This window comes from Amblyomma americanum, chromosome 8 (genome assembly GCF_052857255.1).
Source record: "Amblyomma americanum isolate KBUSLIRL-KWMA chromosome 8, ASM5285725v1, whole genome shotgun sequence".
Classification (NCBI taxonomy): Eukaryota; Metazoa; Arthropoda; class Arachnida; order Ixodida; family Ixodidae; genus Amblyomma; species Amblyomma americanum.
In genome coordinates this window covers 164,225,807-164,244,842 of record NC_135504.1, presented here as the reverse complement: position 1 = coordinate 164,244,842, position 19,036 = coordinate 164,225,807, and the positions used below count along the sequence as shown (strand labels likewise).

Here is a 19,036-nt window from a genome sequence, read left to right as displayed (position 1 = left end):
TCGCTGTCGGGAAAAATCTTTTGAAGTAGTTCCCCTGTGTGCGAAGACAAATTGTACGAGTAATGGGAAGATGCCACTTTAAATGTCCACAGTACCTCGGCATCGGTCACAAGTTCGTTCATACTGCACGCATGACGCAAGTCTGATGACACTGAAGGCATGACGCTTTCTGGTCGCTCACTGACGGTAGCCGCCACGTAGTTCCGAATCGAGTTTCCTTGCGCTCCATTTTTTACATTAGCAATGTGCTTTGCGCTTCTCATGTGACTTTTAAGTGCCGACCTGCCCATGGAGGAAACGCCAAATGCTTTACAACACACCCTACACTTCGCGCGATGACAGTCCGAGGGATCCGAAGCAATCCACTGCTTATAAACATTATAGTCCAGCCAGGACCACTGAAACTTGCACCTTTCTGGCATAGCGAAAAAACTCGGGAAGTTTTCTTCACAGCCTGTGAACCACGCTAACCACCAGGAAATGGTCTAGAAACAAGTACACTGGATTGACATGGATTAGGACTTGTTGAATGTAGCCCAGTCAATTCCGCTAAGCCTAGCCAAGGGTAAAATTCAAGGACTTCCCAGCACCTAAAAAAATTCGAGGGTTTCCAAGGCCTTGAATATAGAATATAGTTTTAAAAATCACGGGTTTTTAAGGGTTTCAAGCTCCTCTACGAACCCTGTGAATCACGCTATACCACTGACAGCGCGCCCTGATGACATAAGAAGTTACCCTACAGCAAATTTAATTGCAGAACTGAGAACACTTCTAATTTTCATTCGTGTTGTTGACTTTTCGACACAGTTTATTACCAAAATAAAACATTTGTTTTCTTCATTGCGTTTCTGTGAATTTATAGACATGTTCCCTCTTAACCGCTGACAGCACACCTTCGTGGCAACAAAAGTGACTGACCAGAAAACTTAACTGAAAAACTGAGAACACTGCTTGTTTTGCTTGGTGTTGCTGCATCTGAGATACATTTTCTTAACAAAATAAAACAATACTAATTTTATTTGGTGCGCCTTTACAGCAAAACTTTAGCCTACGGTCCCTTGCCGTGCAAATAAATGCTTGCGGGGTGGAGCACTGCTACTAGCCACCACAACCTTGCTTCTAATCGGTTGATCCCGCGGTCGGCGCCTTTCGGTGCCATCATTTTGACGTCATGCTCTCAAACTTGAGAGCGATTTAGAGAGCGGTACTGAATACTGCCCCTGTTTGGCCCACATAGGCCTTCCCGCATGACAGCGGTATTTAATACACCACCCCGACGCAGCAATTAGTGAACTACTTGCCATGTTTGATGCGGCAACCACTCTTGTCCTTGCTCGCAATGCGCGCTGTGCCAGCTTGCGTGGGGCCGAGAAAACAACCGGCACACCATGTCTGTTGGCCACTTTTTTCAAGCGGTGGGCTACCTTGTGCTCATAAGGCACTACCTAAGGTTTGACAGCCTCTTTTCTGCTGCCACATGGCTGCTGCAACGTGGTGCCTTTCATAGTATGTAAGAGCAATACGTCTGCGACGTTAGCAATGCATATGTGATCCTCTTCAAATCGGAAATGGCATATCTTGAACATTTTTGAAAAAGACAGTGCATGACGACAGGACACGCTCGAAATGCTAGCATACCAACAAGCCCAAAGTTCTACTTTATTAATATTGTCACAGGCCAGACGGAGAACAGTCGTAGACGTAGAGGGGGACCGCAGAACGGCCGAGGTTTTTAATCGCCCAGAACAGAGCCAGCTCGAGCGCGCCTCACGCGAACGCGACCACTTCGTCCTCGTCACGGCTTAGCGCGCAGGTAGCTCGAGCCAGGTCCGTGGCATTAGTCCCCCGAAAAAGAAGAGCATCGTCCCGATGCGAGGGTATGTACAAAGCAGAAAACGAACAGGAAAAGCAGGAAGACAATGTTTAAAAAAAGAAAGGAACAAAAAGAAACAAATTAAAACGCAGAACCCGAACACAGTTTAAAGTGTAGCGTCATCGCTCTCACGCGAGAAGTATGGCTTAAGTCGCATTACATGCACAATGTCAGTCCGTGGTTGCCGACGACCGGTAGCCACAGTTCCAAGTGGAACAACCTCATAATCCACGTTTCCAACACGACGGAGCACCTCATAAGGTCCGAAATATCGGTGCAGCAGTTTTTCGGACAATCCCTTTTGGCGGACAGGGGTCCACACCCACACACGGTCACCGATGTTGTAGGTAACCTCCCTGTGGCGCCGGTTGTAACGTCTGGAGTCCGTGTCTTGTTGAGCTGTGATGTGCAAACGAGCAAGCTGACGAGCTTGCTCGGCTTGTTCGACAAAGGAGCCCGCATCTGGTGTCAAGTCATCATCCACGCACGGGAGCATGGCGTCCAGCATCATCCGCACTTCTCTGCCGTAGACTAGACGGAATGGTGTAAAGCGGGTTGTTGAGTCGCAGTGTTGTACGCGAATGTGATGTAGGGGAGTATTTGGTCCCAGGTTCTGTGCTCCACATCCACGCACATGGAAATCATGTCGGCCAGTGTTTTATTCAGGCGTTCTGTGAGCCCATTTGTTTGGGGATGGTATGCTGTCGTTGTTCGATGGCTGGTGTGACTCAGCTCAAAGATGTCGTGGACAAGCTGAGCTGTAAATGCCTTCCCTCGATCTGTGATGACGACGGACGGAGCGCCGTGTCGAAGCACTATTGCACGCATAAAGAAGTGCGCAACTTCGAACGCTGTGCCTTGAGGGAGAGCCTGCGTTTCGGCGTAACGCGTCAGGTAATCGGTTGCAACAGCTATCCATCTGTTTCCTCCCGACGACAAGGGAAATGGTCCGAGGAGGTCCATGCCGACTTGTTCAAAGGGTATGTTAGGAGGCATGATAGGTTGCAACATGCCAGGCGGTTTCAGAGGCGGCGTCTTCCTACGCTGGCACTCACGGCAGGTCCGAATATATCGCTTCACACATGAGGCAAGGTTGGGCCAATAGTAGTTCTGCCGCACTCTGGCAAGTGTGCGCGTGAATCCAAGGTGCCCAGAGGTCGGCTCGTCGTGGCAGGCGAGGAGGATCTCGTGGCGGAGGGCGGCTGGTATAACCAGAAGGTAGCTCTTACCACTGGAGGCGGAGTTTTTCTTATACAACACTCCGCCTCGAAGACATAGGGATGGCAGCCTACGAGCCAGGTGGGAGGGTATCGAGGGATGGTGACCTTCTAGATGCTCCATGATCAGCTTCAACTCGTCGTCCGCACGTTGTTGTGCGATGATGTCGGACGACGTGACTGCACCAAGGAATGCTTCGTCTTCTGCGTTACCTTCGTAAGGTTGCAAGGGTGAACGCGACAAGCTGTCAGCGTCGGTGTGCTTGCGACCAGACTTGTAGATGATCGTGAAGTCAAATTCCTGTAAGCGTAATGCCCAACGTGCTAGGCGGCCACATGGGTCCTTCAAGTTTGTCAACCAGCACAATGAGTGGTGGTCAGTAATAATCTTGAACTGCCTGCCATACAGATAGGGGCGGAACTTTGTGATGGCCCATACTACGGCCAAACATTCCTTCTCAGTTGTAGAGTAGTTACACTCTGCACGGGAAAGTGCACGGCTAGCATAAGGGATTACTTTTTCGACACCGTTCGGACGCTGGACGAGAACCGCTCCAAGACCGACGTTGCTGGCGTCCGTGTGAATTTCAGTGGCGGCATCATCGTCAAAATGGGCTAGTACTGGTGGTGATTGTAGCCGACGTCGTAGATCGTCAAAAGCAGTTTGCTGCTCGGCACCCAACAGAAATGGCTCCTCATCTCGTGTCAAGCGCGTCAGAGGACTGGCCAGCTTAGGAAAGTTTTTTATGAAACGTCGGTAGTACGAACAAAGGCCTAGAAATCGTCGGACGGCTTTTTTATCAGTGGGAACCGGGAAGTCCGCGACGGCAGAAATTTTGTCAGGGTCTGGCCGGATGCCCTCGGAGCTGACGACATGCCCGAGAAACTTCAATTCAGTAAATCCAAAATGGCATTTTTGCGGCTTTAGAGTAAGATGAGCTGATCGGACGGCTTCTAACACCACTCTGAGCCGCTGCAAATGTTCCGAAAACGTTGTTGAAAAAATGATTACATCATCCAGGTATACTAGACATGTTTGCCATTTAAGGCCGGTGAGCACGGTATCCATCATTCGCTGGAACGTTGCTGGAGCACAGCAGAGTCCGAAGGGGAGCACACGAAATTCATAGAGGCCGTCCGGGGTGACAAAGGCGGTTTTCTCCCGGTCCCTCTCATCAACTTCTATTTGCCAATATCCGCTGCGCAGATCTACCGAAGAAAAGTATTTTGCTTGGCGCAGTCTGTCGAGGGAATCATCTATACGAGGTAGCGGATAGACATCTTTTTTTGTTACGCTGTTAAGTTTTCTGTAATCCACACAGAAGCGCAGCGTGCCATCCTTCTTTTTTACGAGAACGACAGGAGACGACCAGGGACTATTCGATGGCTGGATTATGCCGTCATTGAGCATCTCCTTCACTTGCGTTTGGATGGCCTCCCGCTCTCGGGGAGATACGCGATAAGGCTGTTGACGTATTGGGCGCGCGCCATCGTGCGTGACTATCCGATGCTTAGTGATGGGCGTCTGACGTACCTTAGACGACGAGGTAAAGCAGTCCTTAAACTGCAGCAACAATTCTTGCAATTGCTGCCTTTCTGCGGGCGGGAGGCCCTCGTTTATGTGAACGGCGCGTACTGCCTCTTCGTCAACTTCACCAGGCGTGTCTTCTAGGCATGCGAAACACTCAGCCACCTCTTGGACGGGGTCGACGTGGGCGATGGCTGTGCCACCAAATAAATGGCGGTGTTCATTACTGAAATTGGTCACGAGGACTTCAGTGCGACCGTCAGATAGAAAGGCGAGCCCTCTTGCTACGCAAACACCCATGATGAGCAAAAGAGAGACATTTGGCTCAACAACACGTTGTCCGCAATGTGGCGCGTCGCAAGTGACCCTAGCCAGAATACTCGCCCGTGGAGGCACCGTTACGGCATCGTCGGATATACGCAGTGCGGCTCTGCAATTCTCGGGGGCGGGTTTGGTGGCAGCGAGTTCAGTTGAAAATGTAACCAATCGATTTCGAAGGTCTATAGTCGCACCATTTTCTCGAAGAAAGTCGAGACCGAGAATGACGTCTCGTGAGCATTCAGGCAAAATGAGGAACGTTGCCACGAACGTGCATCCGCGCACCGTAATTCTTGCCGTACACATTCCGAGCGGCGTAACCACGTGGCCACCAGCCGTACGTATCTGTGACCCTGCCCAAGGCATCATAACTTTCTTCAGCACCTTAGCCATCCTACCGCTCATTATCGAGTAATTCGCACCCGTATCCACTAGTGCGCTAACCTCCTTAGAGTCAATCAGCACGGGTATGTCAAGGGAGACCTTGGTCTTACCAGACCCAGTCGTCGGCGCCGTCTTCGTCGTCGTCATCGGTATCGTGGTCGTCGATTCGGGAAGGGTCAGTCGGCGCGTCGGTGGAAGCTTTTCGGCAATACGGCGTTCGGCGGCCTCGCCTCCAAAGGTCGCCTGTTCTAGTTTCCCCGGTGCGGGCTCGAGGACCCACGCTGTGCACCAGGTCCATAACCGGACTGATGAGGCGACGGATGGCGAGGTGAGGGCGATCGGGACGTTCGGCGCGGAGGAGGTGGTGAACCACGCCGGCGGGTGACGTATTCGTCAAACTCCTGGAGGCTGTTCGGCATGCCGCGGACGGGGACTACCTGCAGACAAGCCTCGCAATCCCAGAGGCCGATATGGACACCGCCGGAAGATGTGACCGGCCTCGCCACAATGGTAACACAGGGGACGTCGGTCTGGCGCACGCCAAATATCGGTCTTCCTCGGCGCCTGTCCTCGAGCTTGCCAGTAGGGAACCGGCTGCTCGGCGTGTACTGCGACTACCGAAGGGGCATACGGTGGCGCGCAGGGAACCGGCGCAGGACGGCGCAGCACGTCCGCATACGTCGCTGGCGGCCAAGCAGCTGGCTGTGGTGGCGGCTCTACTGGAGCGACGGGCGATCTGAGCGCCTGCTGAACTTCCTCCCGAATGGCGCTAGTCAGAGAGTCCACAGGAAAAATCCCCTGAAGTTTCTGCAGCTCCTCACGGACCACAGAACGCACGATGTCCCGAAGGGAGCTTGTATTGGCCCCCGAAGCAGCATCCAGGGGGTGTAGAGCCGAGATAGGGTTTAGCTGCCGGTCGTAGAAATTGTACCGTTGCTGGAGCGCCCTCTCCATGAGCACGGCCTCGGAGAGGAACTCAGCGACTGTTCTGGGCGGGCTTCGCACAAGACCGCAGAACAATTGCTCTTTCACACCTCTCATCAGGTGTCTGAGCTTTTTCTCTTCCGTCATGGTCGGGTCCGCTCGGTTGCAGAGGCGCGTCGCTTCCTCCACGTACATCGCTACGTTCTCGTTTGGTAGCTGAATGCGAGCGGTCAATTCACGCTCGGCCTGTTCACGGCGATCGCTGCTGGTGTAAGTCTCCAACAGCTGGCGACGAAAGTCCTGCCACGTCGTTAGACTCGTCTCGCGGTTTTCGTACCAGATCCGAGCGGCGTCTTCTAAGCTGAAGTAAACGTTCCGGATCTTAGCACTGTCGTCCCAGCCGTTGAAACGCGCAACGCGCTCGAACTGATCAAGCCAGTCTTGGGCGTCCTCCGAGTATCCGCCGTGAAATGGCTTCGGGATCCGGGGATTTTGCAGGCTCACAAAAGAAGAAGGTATGAACGGGCGCTGTCTGACCTTGCTGCCGTGGTCGTAGCCATGGGTGCGCTCTCTTGAGGCTGGAGTCCGAATTCTGGAGACAAGCCGCGGAGCCTGCAGCTGACACGATGGACGGGGGTTCGCACAAGAGGCACCGGGCTTGTGCTTCGGCTCTCCGAGGAAGGATGGAGCATCAGCCTAGAATACCCAAGCGACCTCCACCAGATGTCACAGGCCAGACGGAGAACAGTCGTAGACGTAGAGGGGAACCGCAGAACGGCCGAGGTTTTTAATCGCCCAGAACAGAGCCAGCTCGAGCGCGCCTCACGCGAACGCGACCACTTCGTCCTCGTCACGGCTTAGCGCGCAGGTAGCTCGAGCCAGGTCCGTGGCAATATCTTGAACAGTTTTGTTGATAATTTTGTGTGAACTGGTATCTGCACATGACTTGGTTTTGTAGTGATAGCTACATTACGCTAGCATTTCGAGCCTTCAGTGTGGCCACCGGGGCGGCACCATGGCTGGTCACGAGGTTGGTCCTGAGGTTGGTCACGTGGTGCGGAGCAGCTGCCGGCGAAACCAAGTGGGGGTGGAGTGGAGAGGGGGAGAGAGTGAAACCACGCCCAGGGACAAAGGTGAAGAAGGAACGCCCAGCGAAACGGAGCGGCGAAAGACTGACTTTGCAAATTCGACTGAGCGAGTTCCACTCGGCCAGCCGTAACTATCGCGTCACTCCAGGTTTAACAAGAGCTTAACCACAGCCAAATTTTTTCCTTATATTTGCTGCGCTGTCAGTAAATAAAGTTACACGAAGTTTAGCGCTAGTCCTGTGCGGTCCTTTCTTGTGTTCGTCTTGGTTGCACTACAGTTCTTTTGTTACAACATGCACCATCTAGCCCAACAAAAAGTTCTTCTAAAAAGTTTTTCCAAATCAATGATTTCTACATCCTGTAAGCTTTTAGAGCACATCGCGGCCTGCTTTAAAAACGACTTTTTTAAATGAAAAGAATATCCTATCACCTTTACAGCATGGATTCAGGAAGAGTATGTCAACCATTACTCAACTAGTTACGGCATATGATTTCTTTAGAGTGCTGGAAAACTAGGGACAGATCGATGTTCTTTTTTTTGGACATGGAAAAAGCTTTCGATAATATTGGGTTTGGATTAGGGGGTATAACGTCCCAAGGCGACTCGATAAGGTGCCACATTCAAAGCTCCTTCATAAATTGCAGTTAAATGGTCTTCCCTTGTATCATGTTGAATGGGCCAGAGCATATTTAATTGGTAAAACACAGTCTGTTGATGTGAATGGAACCTTTTCTGAATCGCTTGCTGTTACTTCCAAAGTGCCTTAGGGTAGTGTGTTAGGACCACTGATGTTTTTAATATATATAAATGATTTAATAGATACCATTCCACGGTCTGCATCAATAAAATTGTTCACTGATGACTGCGTTGTATATAAAGAAAGTGTCAACTGGAGACCATCAACTGCTCCAAGAATCTTTGCTCAAAATATGTCACTGGCGTGAAGAATGGAATTATGGATTTAAACAGTCAGTATGCTACTCCGAGTTACGAGGAAAAAAAATTCTACTAGTTACCAATATCGTCTTCACAACAGTAATATTAGACAGACATAATTATCTAGGAACCACTCTTAACAACTGATTAACCTGGGGCACTCATACCTCTGAGATCTGTTCAGCTGCTTTCTCGAAGGTTTGTTTTTTGAGACGCAAATTAAAACATACTGAAGCAGAATTGACATCTGAGCTAGTTGGTTTTTCATTTTCAAAAATTATATAAAGCGCACTTAGGACAACAGACAAGGGAGACCAAACAACACAAGCGCTTGTGTTGTTTGGTCTCCCTTGTCTGTTGTCCTAAGTGCGCTTTATATAATTTTTGAAAATTAAAATATACTCCTGGAAATATTAAACTCTCGGCTTATGAAACTTTCGTCAGGTCTAAACTTCAATATTCGTCCGAAATTTGAGACCTACACACTAAGAAAGTTATCTATCAACTACAGCTTATTCAAAGAAAGGCAGTACGTTGCATTTTTCATAAATACAAAATGCCCGACTCCCCAACACAGCTCATGAAAGACAATAGCATCTGATTACCTCATAAAACTAAACCGTATTTCTTTCCTTCACAAAATTTTGGCAGGTAAACTTGGCATTTCTCTCCCTTCATTCGTCCACTGCTCGAAGGACCCACCATAGTAGGAAGCACTCTTTACAGTCTCTTTTTGCCAAAATTAATGCCTTTAAGCCCAGTTTCTTCCCTTAAACAATAGCTGATTGGAACGTGCTTCCTGAATCGAATTTTCACTCTCTTAACATGGAAAAGGCGCTACAAACGTTGTTGCTTCACTAGTGTGACGATTCGTGCACATGCACCGGTGCCACGGCGAGCCGGTCAGTGACTTTTCCTGGAGACGGTTGGCCGCGCCGTCCTGGCATCGGGTCGCAGCGGAGAGACATGACCATATTTGGTTGTGGCGGAGAAACATGACCATATATGGTAGCCGTCGATGGCCCTGCCGAACGACGCTTGAGTGTCCCCGTCATTATGCACCCCTCGAGAGCCACGGGGGAGTGGACAAAGGCGCGGCCACGGCTGAAGAAAGAAGCAAAGGCTTTAAAAGCGGAAGCCGACGGGAGGAAGGGGGGAGCGATCGGGGGCGAGCGGACGAGAGGGCCGGAGACGGAGCGAGGCAGAAGACTGGGGCTGCGCATTGACCTGAGCCCGGGGTCTAGCCGTCGCTAACGTTCGACCTTCGCCAACGCGCCTCCACGCCTGGCAGCTCATCCAACGACCAGCCGAGAACGAGGGCAGCACAGCCACGAGGAACTCCCAGCCCGGCCGCTGCAGACAACCAGCCATTCATCGAGCCCGTGCCACACCATGCTGACTCAGCCCCGGCGACGACGAGCCCAGCTTCTGTCCCGTAAGCAGCATCGAGCCAGATGCTTTAATTAAATCACTTCAAAATCATTCTGGAGTCTGTGCATCAATCTCCTCATGCCCAGTGTGGACCCAGGGCCATTTTAAGAAACTGGTTCATCACACTAGAAAGGAAGCGACCTTCCTGTACTTATTTTTAGTATGTATTGATATACAGCCAAACCCACTCATAACAATACAGCTTTTAACAATATATCGGGTATAGCAATGAACAGCCGCGGCACCGTCACCTTTGCAATGTGTTCTATGGTAAAATAAACCGCTTATAACAATGCTATCATACTAGATTGTCGGTTATAACAATTAAATGTAGTCATTTGGAGCCAACCCTCAAAAAAAAAAACTCACAAACGCAGCTACCACACCAGCCAAACTACGCTTACGGCGCAAAAAACGCGCGCGCGTATGCGGAGCCGCCCGCACAGCGGCCACAGCGGCTGCGAAAAGATCACGTGACGATGCATATGAGGCATATGAGGCGAGGGGCATGGGGTGAGCCGGAGAAGCTTGTATGACTCGGAGGAGGAGAAAAGACGGGCACTTTCCTCTGGGCAGAGGTAGAGAGGGTAGGGAGGCGCTTCCTTTTGTTGCATTTGTATCCGCGCGGGGAGCAGTCCATTCTGAGGGTGCGCCGCCCGTTGAAAACGCGCCACGGCATTTCAGCGTGGGCTGCCCCATCTTTCCCACTTTCTTTGGCTCCTGCTTCACGAGCTGCACATGTACTGAGGGCAGCGTACAGTGTCAAAGCACGTGCGTTGCCAGCGTGGTTTTTATCATCTGCCATCACCGGCCTCGGTCCTGCTGGTTCTGCACGCCCATCGGATTCCTCCCCAGAGTTCAACAATGGATGATTCTCCTTCATCAAGAAGCGCAGCCAGCGTAGCTCTACTGGATCAACTGCCGCAGAAGAGAAAGCAAGCGGCAATATCTTTGGAAACGAAGAGGAACATTTTGAGGGAGCAATGAGGTGGTGAAAAAGTGTGCAACTTAGTACGCAAGTACGGCCTGTCACAGCCGTCGGTTTCAACCATTATCCGCAACGCGCTCAAGATGACTGAAAACGAATGCCATGCTAGTGCTGGCCATGCTATGGAGGACGGCCGGAAGAGGATTCGGCATTGTGCCTACAAAGACGTGGAGGAGGCACTGTATCAGTGGTTCCTTGGCGCACGTGCTATGAACTTGCCAATTAGTGGCCCGATTTTAGCGGAGAAGGCGAAGCACTTTGCGTATATCTTTCAAAACACCGATTTCCAGCCTGGTGGTGGCTGGATTCAGCGCTTCAAGGAGAGGCACGGAATCGTCTACAAGGCAGTCGTGGGCAAGGCAGGGTCGCTCGATGTCAACGCTAGACGGAAGTGGTTGGGAAGAGACACTGCCGTACATCCGCGAAGCATATGCAGACCGGGACTTTCACAATGGTGACGAGACCGGGCTATTCTTCGAAATGCTTCCGTCGAAGACGCATGCACTCAAAGGCGATCCCTGTAAGGGCGGCAAGCAGAGCAAATTGCGGCCACCGTTTTCCTCTGTGCGAATATGGACGGCAGCGACAAGTGCCCCGCCTTCGTAATTGGAAAATCTAGGAATCCCCGCTCTTTCCGTGGCACTGCAAAGGATTCCAGTTCGTTACCGTGATAATAAGAAAGCGTGGATGACGCGTGAACTTTTTCGCGAGTGGCTGTGCGAGTTCGGTCAGCAGATGCAGCATGAAGGCAGGAAAATGGCGTTGGTCCTTGATAACTGTACTGCACACCAGACTGCCCAGAAGCTGTCGCATGTGAAAATTTTCTTCCTGCCGCCGAACACGACTGCAGGCTTGCAGCTCATGGACGCAGGCGTGATTGCATGCTTCAAGGCATTGTATCGCCGGCGTGTGTTGAGCAGGCTTGCTCTTAACCTGAACATTGCTGTGCGTAAATGCCGACCCACTCCAGACTTTAAGATTTCACTCCTGATGGCTGTTCAATTCATTTTTGGGGCATGGGCAGAAGTCAGCTCCTCCACCGCCATGAATTGCTTCCGAAAAGCGGGCTTCGCCGGGGATATCAGTGACGCGGAGGGTCGCGAAGCTCCTGCCGATGGAGCGATTACAGAACTTTGGTCTAGGGTGCACGGTGATGACGGCGACACGGAATGGCTTGAATTCTTGCACGCCGACGATGCAGTCACCACAAACGAAGAATTGACTGACAAGGCGATCGTTGCAGCAGTCACCGGCACGGAAGACGATGACAGCAGCGAAGACGAAGATGAACCGAAGCCTGTACAAGTTGTCTCTCATCAGGAGGCCTCAAGAATGATAGAGTCCCTGCGGGACTTCATTTTTGCAAAAAAAAACCTTTCACTCGGACATGTCCAACATTTGGATGCCCTCCAGAACGATGTCAGCAAGATTGCCGCGAAGCAGTGGAAACTCGGCGATTGCGGGTTTGTTTCAGCAAAGAAGTGAGAAGTGCAAGCTATTTTGCCCTATTTAAATGCTTTCAAGTTTTCATGTTTTCTTTTTTTTTCGGGCACTAAGGGATTTTTCAAGCTGAGAGGCAGCCGCAGCAACCTTCTCGTATTTTTTACAATGCCCCTTTCGGTGCCACCAAAACGATGCCTCGGCGGAGCTCGCATGTCACTTGCCGTCCATGACCCCTCTTTGCAGTTGTTACGCTTTTTTTCGTGCAACCCGTTTATAACAATTATCGGTTATAACAATGAAATTTTCGTGGCATTTGAACATTGTTATAAGTGGACTTGACTGTATTCGTCTTTGCTAGGGTGGGTATCTTTTAGATTTTATTTCGTTAAGTGTCACATGCAATGTATGTTTTTTTTCCACACGGTGTTCTGATTTGTGTTTTTGATGCCCCTCCTGCCTGGGATAATTTTGGCCTGCAGTACTGTGAAATAAATAAATAAATAAACCTGTCTTAACACTGGCGATAAGGGTGGGACCCTCATTCGATGTCAACACTGCAGCCGCCAAGGGAAGCTGAGACATCACTGGTGCCCACCTGCACAGCATGGCCGCCACCCCCACCGAGGCGTACATTGAAGCTTTTGACTTCCCCCACCCCGAGGACTGGGAAGATTACACACAGCGGTTCGAGCTTTTCCTGGAGGCGCATGGTTTACAAACATAACTGAACAAAGTGCGAAGGTAACATATGGATGAAGAAAAGATACACAAGGAGAGGAGCTAACTCGCAACTCAAGTTTATTCAAGATAAGTACACGTATAAATAGGAACACAAACAGCACAAAAAAACACACCAATCTTCATATTTCACACTATGCATTGAAATCAAATCACTAAGATCATCATTGCAACCCAGGTGCTGAGGCCAAAAAAGCAAATTTCCTATCAGTCAGTCCTACAGAAGTTTGACAGATACCATAGCGCTATTCAAGCGCATGTGAAGGGCTTCTGTGAGTTCACGAACCAACTGGTCATTGTGCCTAAAAAGGATGGTTGCGCTGCCAAAGAGCGGTGTGCACTGTTTCTTTTCCTTTTTGTCATTAGTACCGCATGTGAGGCAATGCTGCAGCAGGTTATTCAGGGAATCTCCCCAAAGTAACCTCGTGTGCTCTCCTAATCTTTCATGAATACAACGCCCGGTCTTGCGTATGTATAAAGCAGCACAGGAGAGTGGCAACTTGTAGAGAATCCCGACGCCCCTTGGAACGAACGGGGCTGTGTGCTTAATGATGCACTCATTTCTTTTTTCTTTTTCCACCACTCTCCCTCCAGCGCACCTGAGAATAGACTGCACCCAGCTTCCCAGGTGCAGAAAAGACCACCGAGGCGTTGTAGCACCCTGCTACATTTTTAAGCACATGCGCAATTCGGTGCACGTATGGTAGCGCTGCAACTCTTTTACGCTCTGTGACCAAGGGTTTTGGTCCTGGTGCAGCCTTGATCAACTTTAATAACCTGCCGTACGCTTGCATGATCACATGCTCAGGGTATCATGAAACAAATGCACACTGGTCTTTGGCAGGCACAATGACCAATTGGTTCGTGAACTCACGGAAGCCCTTCACATGTGCTTGAATAGTGCTAATTGTATCAGTCAAACTTCTGCAGGACTGACTGATAGGGAATTTGCATTTTTGGCCTCACCACCTGGGTTGCAAATGATGGTCTCAGTGGTTTGATTTCTATGTGTGGTGTCAACTACGAAGGTTGGTGGGTTTGTGTTTTTTTGTGCTATCTGTGTTCCTATACATACGTGTACTTATCTTGAATAAACTTGAGTTGCAAGTTAGCGCCTCACCTTGTGTATCTTTTCTTCATCCATATATTACCTTCGTGCTTTTTTCAGCTATGCATTTCAACCAACTCGTCTCCGATCTTCTGGGTATTAGTACAGACGATGGTAAGAAGTGGTACACATTCCTTAGTCATGCTCCAGCTGGTGACAGGGCTTGTTGTGTCTGCCCAACTCAAGGATACGCTGTTTGTAACAATGGGAGCACCTAGCCCTGAAGCCACGAGGCAATACGAGTTCCGCCGCCACGACCAGGCATGCGGAGAGCCCGCAGCCACACACCTTGCTGCCCTTCGAACCACGGCGCAGCATTGCCATATCACCGCCCACGACATCGCGCTTCGAGACCACTTTGTGTTCGGGTTGTGGAATGACAGGGTGATGCGACAACTTTTGGCCAAGAAAGAAGTGACCTCCGCTAGTGCTGCATCAGGGAATCAGCACGGATGTCAACAACGAGCAAGACACCACCGAAGGTGTCCTACAGTTGCCGAACATTCCTGTCCAGCGAACAGACTCTGCAGGAACAGGGGGTCCCCATGAATGACGTCTATGCCATTTCTGTGATGCCAAGCGTAGGGAATGTGGAGACACTGGTCACATGTTGAGAGTCTGCCGTCCTCAAAGGCCACAGGACTACTGTCAGGACTGCGAAACTTACGGCAGGACGCCTTGCATGAGCATTTCGTACTGCAACGACCAAACGTCGACCGCTATCCACGATGTGCCTGCACCTGCCCGAAGGAAGATACATGTGACGGTGAAAATTGAAGGCAAGCCATGTCGAATGCAGGTGGTCAACCTTTTCACTCATCTCTGATGCCAGGCGGATGTTCCCAAATGCCCGTTTACCAACGCTGAAACTGCTTGATATGATGTAGCCAATCGCATAGCTGTGTACGGATATGGCACATTCAGACTTTTACGGCCTATTACGTCTTATCATTGTCCAAGCCTGCTTGGACAGGACTGGTTCCCCGAGCTTGGTATCAACATCAAACAGCCATTCCACTCGATTGCTGACATAGTTAGGTTCAGTGTTTGATGGGGTGTTACAAAGGGCCACCTGAGCAGTTTGCACTCAATCCTGAGGTTGCCCCAATTTAGGCATCAAGAATAGCTTTCGCATTTTGTCCAAAAACTGATGCAGAGATGGACAAGCTCATACAGCAAGGGATCCTGGAGCCCCTAACATCATCAACCCCTTGAAGGCTAATGGGGACGTCCGTATCTCTTCAGACTACAAGTGCACAATAAACAAAGCATAGCAGCAACATGCATATCCAGTACCGGTGGTCAGCCATCTGCTGGCATCCCTCCCTGGTGGAACCGTTTTTGCTACAGTGACTCATCGGGGAGCTTTCCATTTCCATAGACTTCAATTTGGGGTCAGCAATTGCACCCGGCATTCCTCAGTGTCTCATAGAAAACCTTCTGCGGGGAGTACGTAGGGTCAATGCGTACTCCGATGATGGGGCTTCACAAGAAGAGCTGCTCGGTCGCCTTCAAGAAGGTCTCGGACGATTCCAAGCTGTGGGGCTCAAGGTCAAGAAAGAAAAATGCCAACTCGAGGTCGCTCAAGTAGATTCTTTAGGGTTTTGAGTCGATGCCGAGGGAATTCATCAGACGCCTGAAAAGGCTCAAGTGATCATGAGTGCACCATGCCCAGTAGGTAAGACTGGGCTACACGCCTTCCTGGGGCTCCTCAACTTGTACCATGCGTTTCTTCCCCACAAGGCAGCTGTTGCAGAACCACTGCCCCGAATCTTGAACAAGAAAGCAACCTGGGGTCTCGGATCATACACAGCAGAGAGCATTTGATAATGTGAAGCGACTACTGTCATCCAACCAGGTCTTAACGCACTTGATGAAAAGAAAACACTTATCCTGGCTTGTGACGCCTCTTCATATGGGCTATGCTGAGCCACAAAATGCCTGATGGCAGGGAAGCACCAAACACGTTCTATTCAAGGATGCTGTCTACTACTGGGTGGAATTATGCTCAGATTGATAAAGAGGCACTTGCAGTAGTTGCAGGTGTAAAAAAGTTCCATGTCTACGTATTTTCCGCCCATTCCAGATCCACACAGACCACAAGCCACTTCTTGGGTTGTTCATGCCAGACGCCACAGGCGTTATCAACTCGAACTGGCCCATTTTTCTGAAAGGGTACTCTCTCCTCCACCAGCCTGGAAAACCATGCCGCAGAACAAACCAGCACCCTGATGATGCTCTTGGACACTCTTCCAGAACCTCCAGTCCATGCGGCTGACATACTCTGGCAAGGACCATTTCATATCCTATGTAATCAACTGGGCATGGAAGGGGTGGCCACCAAGGCCCAACATGAGTTCTGAGTTCACACCATTTCCGGCCAGGCAACATCAACTGTCGGCCCACAAAAGCTGTTTGCTGTGGGGTGACCACGTGGTGATTCCCCAGAAGCTACTCCTTGAAGCCTTGCATGCCGGGCATTGTTCGGATGAAGGCACTGGCCCGCAGTTATGTATGGTGGCCGGGAATCAGTGCAGCTATTGAGGAATGGGTGCGAAAATGCTCTCCGTGTCAGGAGACACGGCCAGAGATGCCCAGAGCAACACACAGTCTGACAATGGGCCTCAGCTTATGTCTGCCTGGTTCTGGGGTTTCCTCAATGCCAACCTAATGCGCCACGTGACCTTTTCATCTTTCTACAAATGGCCAAGCTGAAAGGAAGGTGCAAACCACCAAGGAGGCAGGGAGGTTGGACTAGCAGATTTCATAATGCAACATGCAACCCCAAACAGAGGCACAGGACATTCACCAGCCAAACTTTTGAGGGGCCATACTGGACCGACCGCATCCAGACAGGGCCCCACACAAGTCCTCCCAGCATACAGGACAGCTGCCGATGCAAAGTTCATTCCAGCCTTAAGACCCTGTTTTTGCACACAACTATGGTCAGGGTCCTCCATGGCTCGCCCCTGGGATAGCGCAAGCCACAGGCCCAATCTCCTATGAAGTTACTCTACTCTTCTAGATAGTCGAGTGTTGCGCGTTGTCCAGCTCCATCGCCGGCCCATGTGGGGGACCAGTGCCCACAGAACCACAGCCAGACAGTCACCGGAAGTTTATCCCATGCAAGGGACACCACTAGACAAAAGGGAGCAGATGATACAGCCACACCACAAATTGTGCCAATGGGCCTGCTGATCGCTCACAGCAAGCTCAGAGGGCCCACCTGAGGGACTCTGGCCGACAGCAGAGTCCAAGGGACGTTGTGTTCCCAATCAAGTGGTGTGCAAGACTGGCAACAATGAGCAAGTAGACCCATTTTGGGCTGCCTTGCTCAGTGCGACCTTTACCTCTGGCGCAGCTGGAGCCGTGACCAAGTTTAATAGAAGTTGTGATGAACCTGACTTAGCGCAACTAATATACACATTCTCACGTGCTGCGCATTGCACATCGTCGTCTCCATCAACTGATACTACTATCCAACTAATATCGCCACCTGATGTGCGGATGACCCAGCAAAGCAAAACAATGAGCCTACACAGCCTGAGACACCAACAGAGCTGCACTCAAATTTCGCATTAGGGAGAATCGTAATCATCATTATAATTTTTTAAAAAAGGATCATACTTTTATAGCTGCACCTGCTTACTCTAATAAAACACCAACACCAAGCTTCAACACCACCATTCTTATTTCATGATGGATTCTGATGAAAATTTGAGCTTTAGTAATGCTCGCAAACTTAAGTGCACAAATATACAGCATTATATCAGCAAGTTTTTTTCTACAAATTTTTTCTCTCCTAGACCTTGTGGAAAGCCTGCAGGCTCGACAAAATGGTAGAAGACTGGTTCAGCATTCACTGCATTTCTGAATGCGTGCTACGTGGAATGGAGACCTACTCCGCAAGGTGAGCAAATCTATTAGAAAATTGGAAAGGAGAAAAACGCTGGTTTTCCAAGCAGTTCCTCGATGCACAGTGCCACTGCTCGTCATGAAACAATTTTTTCAGAGTGCTTCCCCGTTGATTTGAGCAATGAAACTTTGGGGCTGCATAAAAAAAAAACGAGATGCACTGGTGGATATGGTGATATTAAAAAATCCAATTTTCTGTTTTTTTTTCTGCTCTATGAAAGCAATGTTCCCCCAGGGTACATTTTGAAACTTGATTTTTTTTTGTGCGTATGGCTTCAATGTTTACTTGTGGACTTGTAGAAAATGTGGCAGCCTTACTTTCTGGCACAAACCATCTCAATTACAAAAGGGGCCACTCCTTTGAGTGCAGCACAGTGGGGTGCAGTAGAACTTTCTGACGGGCTAGTTGGTACATCTCTATTAAACAGCATGCGCTAATAGGATGTACACAGGAAACTTGGAGACAGAGGAAAGAAGCGGTTCTTTCCTCTGTCTCCAAGTTTCCTGTGTACGTCCTATTAGCGCACACTGTTTAATAGTAGGGTGCACATGACAGGCATCAAACAAATGACTCAGGATCACATGCACAGGTTAAACACTGCATGTGCAGGCCAGCTTGATGACTCACCCGAGTGCGGTGACACCCACTGCAGCGTCTTCGGCTTCCTCCCTCTGGGGGCTCTTGACAAAGTTGCGGCACGATGCCAGCTTGGACTCCAGGGTCTGCCAGGAGGGAAGGCGGGGTGGGGGTGGGGGGAGGGTGGAGGGGAGGAGACAGACACCCATGTGGGGGGAAGAGAGCACCCAGGCCACTGTTGGTTTCCACAGGGTGACACGATGGGCATGCACACACTCACATGCCAGAGTCTCCAACAAAGCCAATGGTGCCTACCAATCAGCCATGATAGTCGGCTGACACCATTTGATCAAGTTGCATCAAACTATGAGATGCACTTTTGGAAGCCACGCTGCAGTCAGTGTGTGTGCTGAGACAGGCATACAACACTTAAGTAATAAGAGCTACAGCCGCAGCACATACCAAGTGGCCCCTTTAAGTGTGGCCAGAAATGACAACACCGGCTGTGGAAGCTTTTTGCCTGGGCACCATGGAAAGTGGATATTTACACCACAGCACGAGGTGCCA

General features: G+C 50.3%; 1 protein-coding gene across 4 annotated transcripts in view; it reads right to left on the bottom strand.

Annotated features, from left to right (window-relative positions):
* The window catches only part of LOC144102143 (nuclear distribution protein nudE-like 1), a 168,548-nt gene that overhangs the window by 13,876 nt on the left and 135,636 nt on the right, over positions 1-19,036 (bottom strand). For 2 of the 4 annotated variants that reach the window (XM_077635460.1, XM_077635456.1), the window contains exon 8: positions 18,521-18,615. The exons of the other annotated variants lie outside the window; for them this stretch is intronic. In XM_077635460.1, coding sequence (XP_077491586.1) covers positions 18,521-18,615 — 95 coding nt within the window. The remainder of the gene's footprint in view (positions 1-18,520; positions 18,616-19,036) is intronic. 4 annotated transcript variants of the gene reach the window in all.